The following is a 21,666-nucleotide window of genomic DNA, read 5'->3' as shown; positions in this document are numbered from 1 at the left end:
GGCAAAACACTGACAACTTTGACAGCTTGTCGATTTCGCGCGAATCTACCATAAATTCAAATATCCGAAATATAAACACGTGCAAATAAAGGAAATATAGATATTTTTTCTACTGATATACATATTTTTAAAACTGTTTTACTTATAGAATAAGTAGATAACCTCATTTTATTACAAATTTAATTTTCTTTTACAAAATTGCTTTCAAAATGCCTGTAATAATTATTTTTATTTCATCTTCATGAATTAAAATCAATAATTCTAGCAAGTTGCCCCTACACCATTATATTTTTATTGTTATAAACATATTTGTTTGTTATGAATTATTTATTATATATTTGAATTCTATATCATATTGTTCATTTAAAAAAAAAGCCTAACACCATCTCTCTCTAAATAACAATTGATAACAATAAAATTATAAATAATACTATTTATATATTAATTCATTGCAAACTAAAAACAAAATTAGCAGTGCATATTGGTATTTGTACCGTAAAATATTCAGTTTCATAAATAATGCATATTTGATGAAATGTATGAGTAATCTGCATAAATAATATTGGGAAAAAATCAATTCATTTGTTATAATTAATTATATTATTTTAATTATTAGAACTTATATCTTACTATTCTTTTTAACCATTATCTTGAAAATAATTAGATTTTGAATATTTGAATGAAAACATCATTTTAATTTGAAACAAGGAAACACATAATAATATCAATTAACACAATTTAATAAAAAGTAACTATATTAGTAAATAAAATACAAGGAGTGTTTTTAAAATACAACAGACTATCCTATATATCAACTGATAACCAGTTTAACATTTGATTCAAGCTTTCATATAAAAAATCATTTTAAATATAGTCAATTTCAACCTCTAAAAAGCTACATTTAGTTTTATAATAAATTTTAATATGTAATAAATTAATAGTAATAAAATTGTATAAAGGCACAAAAAACCTTGTTAAAAATAAATAAAACTACTCTCGCAGAAAAAAAAGGGTAACTTGTTATGTACATCATGATTTCATTTCTGAGTGATATATTTATATAAATCTAATAAATGCAAAAAAAGATATATTTATCAATAATACTATCATGATGATCCAAATTCGCTCATCCATTTCTCATATTTATCCAAATCCTCCTTAGAAACGCTTTTGTTATTTTTTGCAATAGCCTCTTCAAAATCTCTTGTTGTTACTGGTAAATCTAATTCTTCTTTGGGTAACTGCTTTATCTGATCAGGTCTTAAACCGCATATTTTTCTTCTCATTGACATCATTGATGCATCTCTGCATACATTGGTAACATCAGCACCAGAATAACCATCCAGTTTTCTAGCAATATTCTTCAAATTGACATCTGGATCTAATTTAACTTCTCTAAGATTGATTCTTAATAAAGCTTCTCTTCCATCTAATGTAGGTAAAGGAATATATATTCTTTTTTCTAATCTTCTCCTTAGAGCTTCATCAATATCCCAAGGAAAATTAGTTGCTGCTAACACCATCACTATTTTACCTGGTTCATCATTATTTGCTGTAATACCATCCATCTGAACCAGCAGCTCTGACTTAACCCTTCTAGAAGCCTCATGTTCAGACTCCGAACCTCTTCTAGAACACAGGGAATCTATTTCATCTATAAAAATTGTGCTAGGAGCATAAAATCTAGCCTAAAAAGATAACAATTCCTATAACAAATTGAGCAAATATATTTTTGCATGTCATACCATCTCAAATAGCAGTCGAACCATTTTTTCTGATTCACCTCTATACTTAGAAGTCAAAGTGGATGAAGATACATTAAAGAATGTTGTACCACATTCTGTAGCTACTGCTTTTGCCAACATGGTTTTTCCTGTACCTGGTGGGCCAACCATTAGAACACCTTTCCATGGTCTTCTGATACCTAAATAATATCATACATAAAATGCACATTACTAATACATCACTAACCTGTAAAAAATTCTGGCATTAACATAGGCAAAACAACTGCTTCTTCTAAGAGCCTTTTTGCTTCATGCAGATCAGCTATATCATCCCACCTTATGTTTGGATTCTTTTGAACTATATCTCTTTCTAATACATCAGCCAATTCCCTTTCCATTCCATTACACTCAAATTTTTTTTCTTCTTGATCCTCAGTTTTATCAAATCCTTTCTCTGTGGATTCTGAATCTTGCCTTTCTTTCAAATCAGCATTTCTACTAATTGATTAAACCAAACAGTTAAAATATTAAATATAAATTGCTCCCAAATTACCTCTCTGATTTAGAACTAGAAGGTCTATCTTCCTTTTTGTTATTTCTATTTGCAGCTTTAGTGTTATCTGATCTCCTAGACACTGTAGAGGAGCTTGCCCTTGATGACAAATTTTTTTTTGATTCTCCTTTCCTGTTTGTATGTTTAGCCTTGGGGCCATTAGATCTATGTCAATTTAATCACCACATCATATCGTTTTAATCTCAAAGTTATAATATTTATTTTAGCTACCTTGTCAAAATACCATGATCTACTGGAGTAGGTGGGGGCCACACATCTGGATCAGTTACAGTATAAGCACTATCCGAACTGTTATCTAAACTGAAGGTATCTCTTCTTCTTACACCAATTGGAACATCTGCGTTACACTCCAGTTTTAACGACTCTAAAAGGGTTCTTAGGTCCTTTACTACTTGATGCTCCATACTAACTTTTTTCTGTACCTACAATTTTCATGTTGTAAGTTGTATGCATATAAATCTAGTGCACCAAAAAATATATTTGTTTACCTGTTGCCATTTCGTCTTTCTTATAGGTTCACTTATATTAAGGATGAACCTAGACATAAGTTGTAAAGATCCTTGATAGTAAATTTCAGCATTTTCATAATTTCCAAACATAGTCATTTCTCTGGCAAGTCCAACATTATCTACAATATCTTTTACACTACCAGCCATGTCGCCCATAGTATTAATAAAAAAAATGTGCTTCTTTGCTCTATATACTTTAGTGCAAAACTCGTTTTAATTTTTAAAAACAGATGTACTAAATTGTAAAATATACTGGTGACAGTTGACATATTACATTATGACTGAATATTCATAAGTTTGACGTTTCGTTTAAAGATGTTCACAATACATATTAAAATAGTAATTTTAATTCATCTGCTAACTTGTATTATTTGTTAAAATATTAACAATAATATCGGATTTACATTATTAAATATTAATTAGTGACATCTCTCTTGCACCTAGAGAAATTAAAATAGAAAACTGTAATTCACATTGCTTGAATTTTATTTAAGTTCTTAAACTCGTTTAGAATTAGGAGCTGATCCAAGAATATTTAATATAGTAGCTAACCTCTGACGTTTAGGTAGAGATGTAAGTGGTAGCGTGGTGGTGCCAGCTGGTATCGCTTTTTTAATTCAGGTTGAATATATATATTTTTTAAATAAATTAACAATTTACATTTTTATATAATAAATATTGAACTTCATTATAAAGACACCAATTCATATTACTCAGTTATATTGAGACCATACATAATTATTCTAACCTGAAGAAATACAGGGCTCAGTTTATTATTAGTACTTTAGAAAAATTATAAAAGGGTAATAGTTAATAATAATGGATGGACATGACCATATGTTTAGGCAGCGAGTTGCCCAACGTTATTCAAGAAGGTAAATTTTAATTTAAAATTTAGCTATGATTTTGAATTGATGCCAAAATCTTTACTTCATGAGTTTGTTACACCAGAATTAATTTTTTAGCTCTGTAGACAAAAAGAGGCTATGGTACTGTATTTTATTCCATTATATTTTATTTATGGTAATGCTGGCTAAACTTGCTCCTTCAATACTAGATTATTTTAGTATATTTATCTTGGAAATTGAAGAACTAGAAGTGCCTGAGGTAATTTAAGGACAAATCTGAAGAGTAAATAAAATTATATTGTTTTTGTAGCCATATCTTTGGGAGTGGATTTGGCTTTCAAGCTTTGCCTTATCATACTTTTCCTTAGAAGCTGTAAAGAGGAACAAAATTAATTCACTGAAATGTTACATATATGGAATTGTAACTTTTGGATATTTGCCATTATTATACAGCATTATAATGTGGTTTGGAGAAGTGTATACATTCCTATTTTCAGATGATTATGCCGCAATCTTAGACATAGTTTATTGGAAGGTGAGTACAATGTGTTTTCTTTATATATGCATATCTGCAATATTTGAAAATATTTCAGACCTATCCATATGGACTTTTATGGTATGCCTTTATATTTTTGGCTCTTCAGGTACATTCTTTTGCCATGTACTTCAGTTATAATCTTTTAATTTCATGGAAAACAAGAATTATCAAAAAATCAGAATAAATACTAGTTTAATGTAATATATTTATTTAATGTTTTTATGTTATTGCCAGTCTTTTTGTGCTCAATTTATATTTAATGTTGGAGTGACTATAAATTAATTTTACTGAATAAATTTCTATAACACTGTTTGTACTTCAATTACACATTGTTTTGAAATTTGGTGCTCTATTATAGTTTATATAAATATATTTATTGATATTTATAAGTTAAATCAAATATTGTTTTTTTAGTTTTATGCTTATTGCATGTTCAAACTTTTTATTAATTATTTTGTTTATTTATTTTAAATATATTTCAGAAAGGTATTTATTAATGTTGCATTTTTTATTTTCCTTTAAATGTTTTTAAAATTATCATATCGGCCGATTTTATTTGTTTATTGTATGTTGGTATTGTTTTTTAAGCCAATTTAAAATAATATATTATGTAATAATGGTGCATGCGACAGTTTAGGAATTGCATAACAGGTTGCATAAACTGTAAGGACATTCGTAATTTCAGACATTTCTGTTAATTTTATAAATTAACAAGAAATATTTGAGATAATATTTTATTGTCTATAATACTGGAGAAACTTGTTGTAAGTGTATTGTTATTCATACCTATAAATATTAAAACGTGCTGTTACCCAATATAAGCAGATAAAAATAAAAGTAAGAGCAATTTTATTCAAAACAAAAATCTTGTTACCATACTCCTTCAGTTCACACGGGCAGTGCTACAGAATGTGTTCAAGTAACGAAGTGCGCTTTCGATACTACTCAATAAAAACAATTATAAACGGATCGATTATCTAGTGATTTGCTAGTTTGCGCTCAACAATTTCAATGTAGCTGTGTATAGCCTGTAAAAGTGTTCATGGTGCATAATCGTTAGATTTATCTGGTTATAACGCGTCTCGTTTTTTGTTTTTGTATTATAATTTTAGATAAAAGGCGGTAGCATAAAGCTAGTTGCGTTCATTCCATCACAATTTCAAAAATCGATTTTATGCTGTTAGCTCCAACAACCAGAAAGCAACAACGATCGTTTGTACGATAAAAAATCATTTCACACAATAGAATCCGAATCAGCTGTTCAGTTGTTCTTTGTTGACGCACACGTGTGATGTGTGTTCCCATCGTTTTTTCATCAGATTTTACGTTGTATTTTTGGTTTTTAACTGAAACAAAATGAATAGTGCCAATAAAAGTGTCAAAAATGGTGCTGGGGAACCTCTGTTAACTAAAACAGTCAAGAACATTAATTTACAAAGAGGTGAGGATGGTTTTCAAGGCAAAGAACTCAATCCCGGGAATATTGTTAGAAATAAAAGTAAGTACAGATTTTCAATCTACACATTTTAATGAAAATCAGCTCTTTATGTTTATATCAACAACTTTTTCTACATGGAATACAATATTTCGATTAAGCTACAAACACTTGTTGATTCTTCTTTATTACACGTGCCTTGATAGAAAATTAATTTTGATGTGAATAATATTTAAAATTGATGTTTTTAAATTTTGTTAAAAAATTGATGTTAAATGTATTAAAAGTACAATAAATCTTATAGTTTTTTTCATATACTACAGATAAATTTCTCATATATTTAACAATACTGTTTGCTGGAGATATTATGTTTATCAATCGTTTTAATTATGCGATATTTTTGTGTGTAACATATACGGCTAAAGAGCTAAAAATATAATAAATATTATAGTTCATTTAACACGTCATGATAAATTAAAATGTTTGTTTCTAATTAACTATCAAATATATAATATATAATGTTATATTTATTTTTCATTATTAACACACATATATGTATGGTAAGAACAAATAATAAACTGATTAAATTATCATCTTATTCAAGAAATAGGAGACAAGTTTCTCTGGCTTGCGTCTCATCTATTTAATTATCTATGAACATATAACTATCAACTAACAAGAAACATACATCCTAGTTTGTTTATTAAACGAATTAATATCCAGTCATTGTATCGTTATAGTTCGTTTTCAGAGAAATGTTTTGATGAAAACTGAAATATGAATATCGCAGCCTTGTTTGTAGTAAAATATGTTTTATCAATCAGTTTACTAACCAACTTAATTTTCTACCCGCATTCACATAATTGACTTTTAAATGGTACTTCCTAATAACGTTTAATTGTGATTCTGTTAATCTTTAGCAAAACAGGCTTAGTTTGATATCTTTGTCATTGTTTGATCGACAAACAAAAGTATCATTTATTTAAGCATTTTTATTTGTTCATATTAAGAAATGTAAATATTTTTCATTAATTACTACACGGTAAGTATTAGAATAGAAATATATTAAACTGAATGAACTTTTAAATTCTTTAGAAATGCGGATTAGAAAGTGCATTTTGTGTTTTTATTATTATTTCTCTTTAAATGCCGCCAAGGCATAGGATTATGACTGAAAGATTATTCATTTTATTTACATTTCTTACATTTTCCTGGGAATAGGTTACTTTTAGGGAAATCAAACAAAACCGGAGACCTTTTTTTATCATTCAATTTTAATATTCTATTAGTTATGAAATATAAGTAATGATGTACGTAGAACAAATCTGGAGGTTTTTACTAACCATACGTCTATTTATTTTGTTTATTTATAGTTTGTGTAACTGTATTTAACCCGAAGTAAGGTGATAAGAGGTTTAAAAAAAATGGAACAAAGAAACTCATTTACATAAAATATAAGTATGACTGTGATTTTAAAACACGTTTAAACGTATTTTTTTGTATATGTTAATTTAAAATATTATTGTAGTTATTACAATAATGCTGTTTCGTTAGTAGTTTACAATTAATACGTCTAGTAATTATATTGAACAAAAATAATGGTTTTGTATTTGTTTTAATAGAACCAGTTATACACAAGTACGAATAATAACTAATATATTCCTCATAATGAACCTAATGATTATTTCAATAAAGGCATTGCAGTTTAAAGATAATTACGGAACGTTTTCTAAAACATACCGGAAATAAGGCTACTTTATCTCCATAATTAAAATGCATTTTAGGATCGTTAAAAATATATAAATAGTTTAGTAAATTGTCAAAAAAAATGGTCAAATACATTTTAAATTTACATCGAAGTGTAACATAGTAAATCCCTTTTCACACATTGCCGATTTCTCGTTAATTTATTTGAAAATTAGATACAATAATCGTAACATTGTTAATTCGGTTGTGACTTGAAACCAGAAAAATCCGTTGTTAAGATATGGTTCGCATAATACATCGAATATGAAGCAGGTATGTTAGTTATTCTATGTTGCTTCACTTCAATTAAATGATTTTTCTTCACGTTCGTAATAATAATCTCGCATTGTCTTTGCATGTTTAAATATCATGCGCAAAACCTGAATCAAATCGATAAATCATGTGATTGTGATTGCAAATTTCTAACCTGCCCTTTTGTTTTTCTTTTATTTTTCCATTAATTCGTTAGAAATCCCACCAGGGACCTTTAAAGAACATATTTTTTATAATGTACCGCAATGTGAGTGATTTCATAAACTGCCGTGCAAATGTATTTTTTTATACAACAAAATAAATTGAATTTTTTTATATCCATTTTTTTGTCTTTTTTTTTCAAGGTGTAGTTTTGTTAGATAGGAGAAGAAATGAAAAAGCCATGGCTAAATGGAAACTTGTTCCACCTGACGGTGGATGGGGCTGGTTGGTCCTTTTTGGCGCTACCTTGGTTAATATCTTGGTACCTGGTACAGTAAAATCGTTTGGAGTTCTATTTGTTGAATTCTTAGAAGCTTTTGATGCCACCCCATCTCAGGGCATGTGGATACCAGCGTTATGCTATTTTTTATACAGTTCTTTAGGTAAGATATTAAAATTTAATTATTTCAAATTAACGAGTTATTTTTATCAAGCTTGAGTAAACAAGTACATCGATAAAAGTAACGTAATCATCATATAACAAAAAGCCTAATTAATATTTACATTAGTCTGTGGATGGATCACACCATATTTGTATTTGTTATTGTATATACAGTACAAAAAAACAATTTCCTTGATTTCTTTCTAAAAAAAAATGATTACATTTTCGATCTAATTGAGGTTTATTGAACTTTTACCCGACAAAAAGCATTATATAATTTGTTATTTCTGAATCCGATGTATTGTCATCAACATCTGTAGTACCCTAGCTACAAATATTTCAGTATTACTTGACGTAAAGTATGTAGATATATCGTAATGATCTTTTTGTTGTTTTGCACTTTGTGTAGACAAAAGTCAAGGTTAACTAACAATTCCCAATGTTATCGAAGCTCTTGTTTTCGACAGTGAATTTCTAGAATCGTTAAAACTCTGATTTTATACATTGATATATTTGTCCTATTGAGAACTTGTTATTCTTTAACTTGTTTTCACCTTAAATATATTGACCCAATAAAATATTTCTCTTGAAAGAATTTGATGATAACACTTCTAGATCCACTTTAGTTCGGTTTTATTTGCTTTTTGTATTACACATAATTGTTATGTATAATCGAAACTCTAGAAGATATGACAAAATAATCCATTATATATCAATTTACCTTCTTTTGAATAGGTATTTTTCTTTAATCTGTTTTATCTATGCTGTTTACACTGTACTTAAGGTGAAAGAAATATAATAGATATATAGAAATATAATTTCAAAGTTTAAATATTTGGTTCCCATGTTTAAAAATAATACATATCTCTAAGTAATTGACTATGTATAACATTTCTGCCCCAACCTTATGAAATTATATAATTGTTTTGTTGATATTTCCTAGAAAAACCAAGGAATTTTCTTTATACTTTAGTTTATAAACACGAACGGGCAATGCCAATGGAATATTTATTACCCAAAGTTTATATACCGAAATATTTAGTAGTTCCAATATTTTGAACATAAATGCAATTTACATTTTATTATTGCCTCGCAAACGTTGCAAGCTTTCACGATATCAGTTCTTTTTGTTGTTAAAATATGTGGAAAAAACAGTATGATGTAATATACGTTTAAAAAAGTGTTTGTTGGGTTGCCGTACAATAATGTATTTTATATTTCTTTTATTTTAGGTCCTGTTTCTAGTATATTGTCTGTAAAATATTCATACAGAACTGTAACCTTTTTGGGTGGAGCGTTTGCAGCCGGGGGGATGATTTTAAGTTTTTGGGCGAATTCTGTTCCATATCTTTATGGAACTTACGGTGTTTTGGTAGGATGTGGTGCGGGCCTATCTTTTCCACCTACCGTATATATAGTAACAAGTTATTTTGTTAAATTACGAGGGGTAGCCAATGGAATTTGTATATCCGGATCTGCTTTTGGCTCGATTTTATTACCGCCTTTGTTACGATTACTATTGGAAACGTATGGTTATCGTGGAGCTGTATTATTGATGGGTGGTATTACCCTAAATGTATTTGTCGCTGCCCTATTTTACGACCCTGTTGAAAATCACTTTAAGAAAGTCAAAGAAAACGATGAGACCAACGCGGAAGATTTACATCCTGATCCGATTCAAACAAAATTCATGATCAGCGAAGACAGTATGACATCCTTGCCGCATATTCCTCACAATAATTCGTTCTTAGAACAGAGCGATTTGGCGGAAATGGGTTTCAATAGAAGCGCTTCTAGCGCGGCAGTACAAAATGTAAAAAGTCCACATCGCGAAAGAAAAATTAGCGTGCCAACGGGAAAACATGAAATGATGAAAGCGAAACAAGGTCATGCAGGTTCTGGTCAGAATATGAACAGCAATTCGGCTCTACATTCCGTACCTGAAAAACAACAAAACGGTGAAATGGAGTTTTCGCACGGGAAATTTCCAAGTACCCGAAGGATAACCAAACCAGGTAATGATTAAAATGTATGGTGATTGTTTAACGAGATTTTTTTAAATTAATTACGTCTTGTATCATCCACGTATTGCCCAGTAGCTGTATTGCTTCCACGTTGCTGCGATTCAGCAACCTTATTTTATGTTTAAAGGCGAAATCTTGGATCACTTCGTACATCTATTTGATTTCAAGGTCATCGGGCAGCTCTTCATTAGTTAGGTAGCGATAAGCATTGGTAATTAATCGTAGAACTTTGTTTTGAGTGCGTATAAGTACTAGTTGGTTTGATGTTTTAGTGCAACCCCATAGGTCCAAATTGGCTTTATGATTAATCAATTTATGATCAATATCTTTGATTTTAGTTCAAGTTGAGAGTATATTCCGACTAACCAGTACATTTGCTGGAATTCGAATCTAATCTATTCTGTTTTTTGTCTACCATGATGTTTCCAATCTAACCTACCATCAAGATTTATGCCGAGGTATTTAGCTGATTCTGCTTGAGCAACCGGGCATCCATCGGTGTCATTTTGTCACAACGGAAAAATAACATGGACAGATTTGGAGTTTTTAAACTGTATTTTTCAGTCTCTAGTCCATTTGTAGATCTTGTTGACTGCTACCTGTACTTTTCTACAGCCTTAGGCAGGAATATATATTTTGCCATCATAACTGTGTCGTCGGCAAATGTTCCAAGTACGGTTTCTTTTGTTGTTGGAATATCAGCAGTATAGAGCAGATAAAGGAGTAGTCCCAAGACCCCACCCTGTGGAACTCCAGCAGAAATACGTTTAAGTGTTGAGAATGCCCCTTCATGCGAGATTAAATTTTATTGCAGAAGTCGATTAATCCCAAATACTATATCTGGTCAAAAGCTTGAAAGACATCCGAGAATATTGCAGGGCAGTATTTCTTTTCCTCGAATGCCTTTTCAACAATCGCTGTTACTCTGTGCACTTGGTCGATTGTCGGAGTAATAATTTCGAAATCCAAATTGGAAATCTTGTATTTCTATAACAGATTTAATATGTTTCAACAATAGTTAACTTGACCTGCCAGTTTGTCTGTTAGTATTATGCAATATTTTATTGTATTACAAATATTTATTTTGTCTGATACGAAATCAGTCTGGCAATATATTTAATTAAATTATCTAAAACAAACATACACAGAGATATTAAATATTTAAAAAACTAATTTTTGCAGCACCACCACGAAGAAGCACATCAACCAGTTCCTTTCAATATGTCAGCACTCCATACCATGGAAGTACTCTAACTCTCCAGCCAGAAACATTCGCTAGTTCATTCAGTTTAAGATCAACTTCTATGAGAGGGCGGCCAACTAAGACTGACGAAGAATCTCCCAAAAAAGTTAAATTATTTGATGTCACCTTATTAAAAGACCCTCTTTATTTGATCATTCTGATATCAAATGCCACAAACGCAATAAGTTATACCAATTTTATAATATTGTTACCATCGTACGCTCAAAATTTACATTTTGACAAAAATAGCGGAGCTTTACTCCTTTCAATTGTAAGTGCTTTAGATTTAGTTGGAAGAATTGGAGGTTCGGCGTTATCCGACCTAACGACTTTCCCGAAGTCTTGGTATTTTTTTGGTGGTTTGTTCATATCGGGAATTTCGCTAGCCTTGATGCCATTTTTCGAAAATTATTGGGTTATAGCCAGTTTCTGTTCAGTATTCGGTTTAGCATCGGGAACTTATGTAGGAATAACAGCTATTGTAATGGCGGATATGCTCGGCGAAGAAAGATTACAATCAACTTACGGTATTTCCTTATTTGTTAATGGAATTCTTCAGCTTATCGGTCCTCCAATATGTGGATTGTGGTTTGAATCAACACAATCATTCGTATCTTTATTCTGCAGTTTAGGTATTATTTTATCAGCTGGTTCATTATTATGGAGTTTTGTTCCTTGTATTAAAAAATCTAACAAAACAGATGACCAGGATGATGATTAAGGTAGTATTTAATAAAATACTTCTAAGATAAATATATATAACTAATAACAAATCATTCTGACTTAACTGGACTATGGGAGCCGATATTATATTAATACTCTCAAGACTGCTAGTGCAAATAAAAGTTTTAAAGTAATACATGTTTTCTACATATATTGTTAGGATTGTAATTATAAACGTGAGAATGTTCTGGACGTAATTGTATTATAACATTAATTCCTCTACCTATTTAGTTTTTGAATATTTATATTTTTAAATAATAAAGAAAATCATCACTGAAGATTTTATAATATATATTTTACAGTATTTATATAGGGTTTCAATGAGCATTCCACACTATTACACTTACTATATGAAAAGGACATATTTAAAAAATGACAGAAATGACCATATAGACAAGTTATTTTAATTTTATGTTTTATTACTTACTTACTCAACTAAAATCTATAACTATAACATTCATATACTACTGAATGATACATTAGAGTTTATAAAAAAATATGGATTTTTTTAATGTAGATAAAAGTATATTAACCGTGATATCTAAGTTGGCCAGTACCTGACACCTTTACAATTGTTAAACGACCAAAAAACGCCTACCATTGTTTTGAAACCACCAAATATAAGCCCTAAGTGTCATACTAATAATACCTTTCCATATTTCTAACGTATACCTTATTTTAATAAAGCAAATAATATATAAGGATGGAACGAAAATAAAAACATATCAAAAAAGGTGCTCTTGAATTTGTATTTTTGTATTAAGAATAATGTTAAAGAATTATTGTACAGTATACTTTCATTCCTGTTATTATTTTAGTACTAATATGATGAATATTTTATCTATCAATAGGTGTAAAATAATAATAAAACTTATTTATTACATATATATAACTTCCCGACCATTATTATTCGTATTCTAGTCTGTACTAGATAAAGTACAAGTATAAAAATAAATATTTTACACTTGTTGGCATACCATTTATCAAACAATACTGTACTCATTTTTTTTTCAGTGTGATATATTAGAATAAAATATATTAAGTCTTGCTATGTAGGTGTTTCATTTATAGTTTAATTAACCTGTGATAACGATATCACAATTTTCTAAATGTGAGTTCAGAAATTTATTTTACTTAATTTTTTTACATATTTCAAAGTCTCCTTTTACCAACTAGGGGTTTATCTGGACTGGACCTACCGTTAAGCCTACCTACAGTCGAGTGACCAACTTAGAAATCATTCCAGAAGACATACGGTCTAACCCGGCCTGGTTACTGGCGTGACTGGGGTCGTTTTCTTTGTTGGATTTTATACTCTTGCCTATGACAATCACAAGCATAAATTTACGACCATGCCACAGCAGGATTCGAATCCGTGTCTATCGCAACAGTAGGAGAACCATCCTGTGGCCTTTACCACTGCGCCACCAAGCTGGCAAATTAATTTTATTGATTAGAGGAAGACCATTTTCCTGAATAAAAATATATATTTCTTAAAAAAAAAAACATACAAAATATACATTCACATATAAATACAAGTTTCTCGCTAGCATTTAGTTGAAACCAAAACTATTGTATACTTTACAGCATATGTTTGCACCAATTCAATACTATTATATTACTATAGTTTTGCTTCAAAATTTTTAACTAAAACTAAATTCAACAAAAGTAGTTCTCGTACTAATAATTGGCTAATATAATCTCAAAATGAATGTTGGTTTAGTTTAATTTTCTGATACACATAATAAACATAGAACGAAATAGGAAACTTTTAATTAAGTTAACAATCAGGGGGCATACATCATTGTGAAACATTATTTCATACCTATTATAGGTAAAAAAAAATCTCAAGTAAACAACTTCTATTTTGTACTAGACAAAAATCTTAAGTAAACAAATAAAAGTAATAAATAAAATTAAATAAAAATTAAACTTGATTTTAAATTATCTATTTACAATAGTTTAAATATTTACTTCAATTTAAATTTAGATAATATTATTTGTTATTAATATATACAGTCATTAGGAACTAAATACATTTAAATTAGCTGCATAAGATGTTTATAATTCTTATAAGAAACTACAATAATGAAAAAAGTATTAGCAATATTTACATTAAAACAATATCTTCTAAAAGTTCAAATTTATACAATACATAAAATAATGCCTACACAGAATTATAAATTAAATATTTCTATGAAATGCTAACACTTTTTTCATTTGTTGTTCAAGTAATTACCCTAGTCTTTTGGTTTCCACGTAACTAATTGCATCTTACTATTTATATGTTCTAAAATCATACTGCAATGACTCATCATCTCAGGTGTTAGCTTAATCATTGGGTCATCTTCATCGTCTTCTTCCATCTTTTTTTGCTTTTTCTTCCTTAACTTTGACTCTTTCTTATCAATAATCTCCTCATCTTCATCATCATCATCATTTCGAGACTCACTTAGTCTTTTCTTTAACTAGAACATAACAAAATTGAATCCTACTAATTACAAATTATGATTGTCCTTACCTTTTTTATGTGTTTATCATATTCTAAAGCATCATAATAATTGGGTTTTTCTCTTCTAACTCTAGCTGTCCTTCGTAAGTAATCTGCCTCAATGGCAAATTCTCTAGCAATTCTTCTGGCATTATAAAAAAAGTGACCGCATGGGCATGATTTACACGCTACAGGTACCTAAAATATATAGTTTGGAATAGATATCAGAAAAAAAGATAAATACAAGTAGGATCAATTCGATTACAGGGTATATAGAATTCATTAATATATTATTTGTAGAATACACGTCAATTATTTACAAACCTGTGCTTTACAAGCAGGACAAATTTTTGCTATCATTTTAGCTTTGGGCATTGCAATATTTAGGAAGTCAGAGACTCCAAATTCAATGTATACTCAAACTGATGTCAGATCGGCATTTTATTAAATGTTGCTTTAGGAACTACTTTCCTCTACTCTTCCTGTCCTATCGTTAAATTTGTGGTTTTTTTAACCTTTCAAATGTATGTATATATTAACTGCGAAGTATCAAACTTTTGAGAAGAAAAAAAACCTCTTAACAAAAACAAACATGAACTACAGTGTCTATACCACGTGATTAGTAACTACGGAGTCATCTTACGTACAATTGGAAAATTACAATAAAATCAAGATTCCTAACATCATGTTAAAATCTCATTTTAAATATAAAAAATATACTTAGTCAACCACTTATTTCAGCGGTATGGATTAAATTGCTGGTTATACAGCTTAACATTTTAAATTTATTTTAGTTTATTACTAATTAGCACGTGCATTTTCTTATACCCCTTTTGTTTTTTTTTTATATTATAAATATTAGTCTAATCAAGTTGAAATGACATACTACCACGTTGGCTCATTGCATTGTTGTCATATATTCCAAAAATATCTTTAATATTATTTTTTGCTCATCATTATTAATCCTTTTTATGGAACATACATTAATGCTACAAGATTTTTATTACTAACGCTTTTCTATCTTAGAGAAAAATATATATTATCTGCATTAACTCTAGAAAATAAAATAAATATGGCGTCAACACAACGAAGGTTTGTCAACGTTGCAAAATTAGTTTGATAATTGCTGTGTTGGAAAGTTTAGGTTGGTTTTCTTGTGGACGTGGATAAGAGTAAAGAAAGTTTAGTTAGTTGAAGGCAAGAGGAAAGCCAGTTTATTAGTGGTACCCGTTAGTTAAACAACAGTTTAGTTTTAAAAGTTAAGTACATTTCAATCAGAAAATGGCAAAACAGTCATCAAAAGGTTTTACCAAAGAAGAGGAACTTCTGCTCCAAGATTTCAGCCGAAATGTGTCCACAAAGTCTTCTGCTTTATTCTATGGCAATGCATTTATAGTGTCTGCTATTCCCATCTGGTTATTTTGGAGGATCCATATGATGGACATTTATTCATCCTTAATACTATTTTTGGCTGTAACAGCTGCTTCGACATATCTTTTAGCAATGGCCTATAGAAACACAAAGTTTACATTGAAACATAAAATTGCAATCAAAAGAGAAGATGCCGTTACCAGAGACTTGTTGAAGAAACTTTCTGACGATAAGAAGATGAGCAAGAAAGAAAAAGACGAAAGAATCTTATGGCAGAAGAATGAAGTAGCCGATTTTGAAGCCACCACTTATTCTATTTTTTATAATAATGCTCTGTTTTTAACAATTGTTATTTTGGTTAGTTTCTATTTCTTGAGATCATTGTCTCCTGCTGTTAATTATACGTTGTCCATTGGGATTGGTTCTGGGCTTTTGGCTCTACTTTCAACTGGATCACAATAGTGTGTTGTCATTTTATTTTAAATATTTGTGTTGCTAATTTATGACCATTAAATGGTTTTTTCATATGAAGGAGTTTCATTTCATTATCATGAGCTAGACTGTAAAATATATATTTAATATATGGTTCTTTAACAAGATATTTATAAGTTGGATTTGGTAACATTTTTGATAATAAAATACAGTATCTAAATATAAGTGTTTTTTTATTTATAACACAAACAAAAAATCACAATGTAAAAATAAGTAACAACTAACTATTGGTATAAAGATCTAGTCAATTTCATTGTCATGATCCATTCGGTATGGACCTGGGCAATTCTCTTTTAAATCCTCTATATCTATCCCCGTAATAACACAATATAGGCAATAAAGGTGTTTGCTTCTAATGTAGTCAATTATTGCAAATAAGTTATCTTCTGTTATATATTGTTCAAATTCATCATCATCGTCACTACTGTCAGTGTCATCCATGCATTGTTTTTCACTCTTCCTTCTCCTCTTTATAGTATCTTTGGTCCAAAAAAAATCATCGACTGGATCTTTTATATTCTAAAAAGAGACGTTACAATAATAAAACCACAATACAAAACTTACTCTTACGTTTCTATAATCTAGTTCTTCACATATTTTCTGAGCTTTAAAAAAATCCTTTCTTATTTGAAACAAATTTTTCCTTTCTTTATTAGCTAACCTGAACTGTGTCTCATAGTGCTTAAGATTTTTAATTTTTTGCTGTTGTCTTTTTGAGAGCATATCTTTGATATGAGACTCTCTACCGACACCAGAAGTCCCTTGTTTTAATACTATGTCAATAGGCTCTTTAATACCACTTCTCGCTTTCCCCAAGCTATCTCCTGATTTAAATCCCATTTTCTCTAACATACGGAATCCCTTATTTTCGGTTGATATTGCTGTTGATAAACCCTTATCTCTGTTTTCTCTTTCCAACTCTCCAATTGTTTTCTGCCGTTTATTTGGTGTGTCTATCTTCCTCTTATATAAATCATGTTTACGTTTTTCTCTATTAAACAAAAGACCGGGACGCACATCATCAGCACTAAAACATATATAACTATTGCATCTTTAAAGGCGTAATATTTTAATACTTACCAATCCACTAATACTTTAAATGACATATAATCGTCATCTGAATCAGACATTTTGATTTAGTATTATATAGAACAACACTGCTTTTTATATTAAATATTGTTACGGACCTATAATATTCAAGTATATATAAATGTATATGTATATATATTTGGATTTCCCTAATAAAGTTGTCAGATTTTGAGGTTTGGTTAGTTTGTCAAATTTCAAAAAATTATAAATAAGTGCCTGTAAATAACCACAGAGGGCGTAGAATAAATATATATTTTTTCTTAACAGAAAATATATTTTATGCTAATGTTTTTTTTTAAATTAAGTTTTATTTATATAAGTATTCAGAAGTTTAAAAAATCAAGAACTGTAATATTATCCGTTGAATATGATGTTAAAAATTATATGTTAGCAGTGTCATTTCTCCTTTCCACTGCCATGTTTAGTTCATGTGATATACGTTTGGCCAATTAGAAGCAAGATTTTTGAAGTATAAAATGATACAGATGGAGTTGGAGTAACACTTAAACGAGTCTTGAGATAAGCATTTGGGAAAAGTAGGAGTGTAGTATTTTCACTTCTTAGTGAAATATTTTCGTTTAGGTATCGTTGTCGTTTTCTAGAAAAGGCTGCGGCCTTCGGAAGCCTATTTGTTAATTTTATTTGGCTCATCGCAAATTTTTTATATTTTATTTTAATAAACATGACACGTAAGTATTTGATCCAATAATAAATAATTCTCTTATATTCGAATCAACACATTTATAGGTGGTAACCAACGTGAGTTAGCTAGAGCAAAAAACCAAAAGAAACAACAGGAACAAAGCAAAGGGAAAAAGAATGATGGTCTTACATTAGAACAAAGAAAATTTAGGTAATTTTTATTTATAATTTAATATTTAACATAATAATACATTTAAAAGAATTTAGTAAAAATTCAGCAACAACGTAATTAATTGCTATGTAATTTATTTATCTTCAATTTAAAAGGTAACGTTACGAGACGTAAGGTAACAGAAATAACAAACATTTTTCTAGAATGTATCATGTGTTTAGATAAAATATTTGAAATAGTTTCAAGATTAAAATCGTTATTTATCTTTGGAATGTTACACTCAAATTACAAGTACTTGTTTATTTTCATAGGGATGCTGAAGTAATGAGGGAAAAACAGAGAAAAAAAGAAGAGATGAAGCAAAGCCAACCTTGTAAATAACATTAATTTAATTTACCGAGAATACAATCTTGACAAAATTTATATTTTTTGTATCTTGTTCAATAAAAGTACATCTGACAATGCACTCTTAACTCTTAAGTTATTATTCCTTTGGAGTTTTACCGAGCCCTTGGTATCAGTTACTTAATCTTTTTCTGTATTCGAAAATGTATATTTGTCTTAGTATTAGCCTCTTGCAAGTTACTGTCCATTTGTAATAAATAAAATAACAAGTTTACAAGTTTTATTTTATTTCATTCAAATTACTGTCTTACAGCATTAATTTTAGGGTAACAAGGATGCAACTCAATAAATGAATAATTTTATCGGGAATAGTTTCTAGAAGGGATGCCAGTCATAATAATAAAAGGATTAATTTTCAAAATTCAAATAAAAGCAAGCGATCAACCTAAATTATATAGTATTGCAACATTTTTAAATAAAACTACAAGGCCTCTTTGTTTGTTTTTTTATTTATATAATATAAATAATTTTTTTTTATTTGCACCAATCCTGTCCTATAGAGAGCCAAAAATCAAAAGCCAACTTGTATAAGACTTTTTTTGATTCCCCGTATATCAATATGACTTGGGAGGATATTTTCAGTTGCCAAGTAAAATATGTTTTTTTTACACAATTCACAAATAATTTAGGACATATATTTAACTGTGAGTTGAACAAATATTTCTTATTTCAAGCACATCACATTACTGCGATTATAAACTAATGTTTATCTTCACTTAAGTCCATCGTTTTGTTACAATACAGTCAAATTTTGGCATAAATTATTTAGTGACAATACAATAAGAATATTACAGCAGGATTTTAACACTTACGAAAAGGAAGTTTCACATAAAAACTTATAATTGCCTGTTGAAACTATATAAAAAAATAGTTAATAGTAATTTTATCCAAAAATTATAGTTTTTTTTTCGGTTTTATTTTTGTTGAAGAATCAAGTGACCAATGATGCAAGTGATGAAAAACATATTTTACTAATGTAAACCTAGGATTACTTAAAATATATGTTAAAGCTTTTTTTGGATAAAATCACTTAACTGACTGAAAAAATGATCACAAAGCCTCTAATAAGGAGGCAAAAAATAAGGAAACCCGATAAAATTGATAAACTTAAAAAATATTTTCCTTTGATAATGCATGATGTCTTGTCAACTCAGATCACCTCACTAAACATGTAAACAAAACACATCGTTTGTTTAATTTTATAAACTACAGCAATTTGAATGTAGAAAATTTACTTGAAATAATTACTATATGTAAAACTATTAGTAAGAGAGCTGCGTTGACACCTAATTACTAATTAAGTAATTGACATCTCAAAAGAATCTGTCAAGAAACTATATACATCAACAAAAAAAATACAGGCAATTTAAGAAGAACTAGTTGACACTGACACATCTTCAGGAATAACCCTTCTGCTCAAGGGAACAAATTCTTCAGCTTCAGGGTTGAGCTTAGAATTCTCCACAGCTTCTACAGGCGGCATTCTTAATAATAAAATAAATAATATATTTCAGTCACATATCATTCAAAAAATGTGTTACCAAAATGTAAATTACCAATATATATAATCAAACGACAAGGTGAACCAAAAGCAAAATGACATTGAATTAAATAAAGGTAATATTGACCTTTTCAACTTACTTTGAATTATAATGCGATCAATATAGCGGACAAACATATTAAAATAAAGAATAAGGTGTTATTTTGGCTTTTATATATTATGATAAAGTTGTTTATTGGAAATAATCATACTTTATATATTTAGCAAACTGTTATCAACATTGTCAAACTGATACTATTAATATTATTGTCTTAAAAGTCTTAAAATTATTTTATTTAAAAAAGTACTTACTGTTCTGAAGCCTGAAAGGTGTTTTCATCATCCATAAAGGCTTCCATACATTCTTCCATCAGGGCTTCTTCTTCTAGCTTCTGCATTACCTAAAAATGATAATGTTGTGAAAAATACGTAATATATTGTATATATTTTGCAAGAGTAGATAGATAGATGGAAATGTAAACAAAAAGTTAATATACAAACCTCTTTGTCAAATTCTTCCTCATTCTCCATCCACAAATATTCTGAAAAATCATTTTCAGGTGGCTCATTTAAGTCTTCTATTGCTGTATTTTCAATTTCCTCAGCAGATATCTTTAAGGAATTTTCTTCATAATGATATATTCCGTTATCTGCAGAATCATCAGCCGTGGGTGGCATTTTCATAGCCTAAAAAATAACAGGGTCAGTTTTGACCAAGCATATTTCCTCCATTTTAGAAGACTATCTCTTTCAGAAACAATTTTTCGCAATTTCAAGACATACCTTAATATAAATACACAATTAAACTACACACAATGAACAAATGACACGATAATATATCAAATTACAATTTATTTAGCGCTAAAGTATCGAATACCTTATTTTTTGTTGAAGCGCAGTAAAAAACGTTCTTGTTGTAAAACAACGATATATGTGAGTATCTAAACGTATGAACTACAAAAACAGACCCAAAAAATTTCTTTTACCGTCTGAAAGGGGACCTGTAATCACTGTAGTTTGACCAACTATTGGCTAGATGGCACTAAATATATGATTATTAAAATAAAAATGCATAAACAACATTGAATGTTATGTAAAAATATAATAAAATAAATGATGAATAATTTTAAATGATAAATTTTATTGTTAGAGTTCATAAAAAGATATCTGTTTAAAAATTTTGTATATCTCTACCTAGCAGTGACAGATGGTGAAACAACTTTTGTTAAAGATTTCTGTAACTT

At 29.1% G+C, this 21,666-nt stretch overlaps 8 protein-coding genes across 13 annotated transcripts; 4 read left to right on the top strand and 4 right to left on the bottom strand.

Annotated features, from left to right (window-relative positions):
• Positions 1–737: 737 nt before the first annotated feature.
• Positions 738–3,085, bottom strand: LOC143197468 (katanin p60 ATPase-containing subunit A-like 1). 2 transcript variants are annotated; one of them, XM_076405996.1, is made up of 6 exons: positions 2,787–3,085; positions 2,509–2,720; positions 2,278–2,442; positions 1,972–2,222; positions 1,746–1,924; positions 738–1,688 (listed from the first exon to the last, which is right to left on the bottom strand). In XM_076405996.1, exons 1-6 carry the CDS (start codon positions 2,961–2,963, stop codon positions 1,107–1,109), a joined length of 1,566 nt encoding a protein of 521 aa, XP_076262111.1. In that variant the 5' UTR covers positions 2,964–3,085; the 3' UTR covers positions 738–1,106. The 2 variants fall into 2 exon arrangements, with proteins under 2 accessions (XP_076262111.1, XP_076262112.1); XM_076405997.1 differs by having other exon boundaries at positions 1,972–2,219.
• Positions 3,086–3,369: 284 nt separating this feature from the next.
• jagn (jagunal) lies at positions 3,370–4,690 on the top strand. Its single transcript, XM_076406001.1, has 4 exons — positions 3,370–3,682; positions 3,773–3,914; positions 3,966–4,190; positions 4,249–4,690. Exons 1-4 carry the CDS (start codon positions 3,627–3,629, stop codon positions 4,375–4,377), a joined length of 552 nt encoding a protein of 183 aa, XP_076262116.1. The 5' UTR covers positions 3,370–3,626; the 3' UTR covers positions 4,378–4,690.
• A 185-nt stretch (positions 4,691–4,875) lies between these two features.
• Positions 4,876–13,271, top strand: hrm (solute carrier family 16 member hermes). 3 transcript variants are annotated; one of them, XM_076405992.1, is made up of 4 exons: positions 4,876–5,691; positions 7,992–8,231; positions 9,463–10,245; positions 11,437–13,271. In XM_076405992.1, the coding sequence occupies exons 1-4, from the start codon at positions 5,550–5,552 to the stop codon at positions 12,216–12,218; spliced, it is 1,947 nt and encodes a 648-aa protein (XP_076262107.1). In that variant the 5' UTR covers positions 4,876–5,549; the 3' UTR covers positions 12,219–13,271. The 3 variants fall into 3 exon arrangements, with proteins under 3 accessions (XP_076262107.1, XP_076262109.1, XP_076262108.1); XM_076405994.1 differs by lacking the exon at positions 4,876–5,691 and adding an exon at positions 6,541–6,670; XM_076405993.1 differs by lacking the exon at positions 4,876–5,691 and adding an exon at positions 7,511–7,647.
• Positions 13,272–13,687: 416 nt separating this feature from the next.
• Positions 13,688–15,316, bottom strand: LOC143197473 (uncharacterized). Of its 2 annotated transcripts, none has more exons than XM_076406003.1 (3): positions 15,036–15,316; positions 14,742–14,909; positions 13,688–14,688 (listed from the first exon to the last, which is right to left on the bottom strand). In XM_076406003.1, exons 1-3 carry the CDS (start codon positions 15,084–15,086, stop codon positions 14,461–14,463), a joined length of 447 nt encoding a protein of 148 aa, XP_076262118.1. In that variant the 5' UTR covers positions 15,087–15,316; the 3' UTR covers positions 13,688–14,460. The 2 variants fall into 2 exon arrangements, with proteins under 2 accessions (XP_076262118.1, XP_076262119.1); XM_076406004.1 differs by having other exon boundaries at positions 14,319–14,682; positions 15,036–15,315.
• A 537-nt stretch (positions 15,317–15,853) lies between these two features.
• LOC143197472 (translocon-associated protein subunit gamma) lies at positions 15,854–16,609 on the top strand. Its single transcript, XM_076406002.1, has one exon. The coding sequence runs from the start codon at positions 15,993–15,995 to the stop codon at positions 16,542–16,544; it is 552 nt and encodes a 183-aa protein (XP_076262117.1). The 5' UTR covers positions 15,854–15,992; the 3' UTR covers positions 16,545–16,609.
• Positions 16,610–16,730: 121 nt separating this feature from the next.
• Positions 16,731–17,850, bottom strand: LOC143197470 (G patch domain-containing protein 11). Its single transcript, XM_076406000.1, has 3 exons — positions 17,655–17,850; positions 17,145–17,601; positions 16,731–17,093 (listed from the first exon to the last, which is right to left on the bottom strand). The coding sequence occupies exons 1-3, from the start codon at positions 17,702–17,704 to the stop codon at positions 16,815–16,817; spliced, it is 786 nt and encodes a 261-aa protein (XP_076262115.1). The 5' UTR covers positions 17,705–17,850; the 3' UTR covers positions 16,731–16,814.
• A 304-nt stretch (positions 17,851–18,154) lies between these two features.
• Positions 18,155–19,099, top strand: LOC143197476 (putative SERF-like protein). The gene is made up of 3 exons (XM_076406007.1): positions 18,155–18,352; positions 18,411–18,516; positions 18,789–19,099. Exons 1-3 carry the CDS (start codon positions 18,346–18,348, stop codon positions 18,856–18,858), a joined length of 183 nt encoding a protein of 60 aa, XP_076262122.1. The 5' UTR covers positions 18,155–18,345; the 3' UTR covers positions 18,859–19,099.
• Positions 19,100–19,312: 213 nt separating this feature from the next.
• Positions 19,313–21,430, bottom strand: Paip2 (polyA-binding protein interacting protein 2). Of its 2 annotated transcripts, none has more exons than XM_076406006.1 (4): positions 21,300–21,430; positions 20,924–21,109; positions 20,735–20,823; positions 19,313–20,366 (listed from the first exon to the last, which is right to left on the bottom strand). In XM_076406006.1, exons 2-4 carry the CDS (start codon positions 21,104–21,106, stop codon positions 20,249–20,251), a joined length of 390 nt encoding a protein of 129 aa, XP_076262121.1. In that variant the 5' UTR covers positions 21,107–21,109; positions 21,300–21,430; the 3' UTR covers positions 19,313–20,248. The 2 variants fall into 2 exon arrangements, with proteins under 2 accessions (XP_076262121.1, XP_076262120.1); XM_076406005.1 differs by having other exon boundaries at positions 21,206–21,378.
• Between the last annotated feature and the right edge of the window lie 236 nt (positions 21,431–21,666).

Source organism: Rhynchophorus ferrugineus, unplaced genomic scaffold (assembly GCF_030347505.1).
Source record: "Rhynchophorus ferrugineus isolate W39M unplaced genomic scaffold, kcgeb_rfMv2 rfM5, whole genome shotgun sequence".
In the NCBI taxonomy this organism is placed as follows: Eukaryota; Metazoa; Arthropoda; class Insecta; order Coleoptera; family Curculionidae; genus Rhynchophorus; species Rhynchophorus ferrugineus.
The sequence above is the reverse complement of the archived record's forward strand: the minus strand, read 5'-3'. Positions and strand labels throughout refer to the sequence as shown.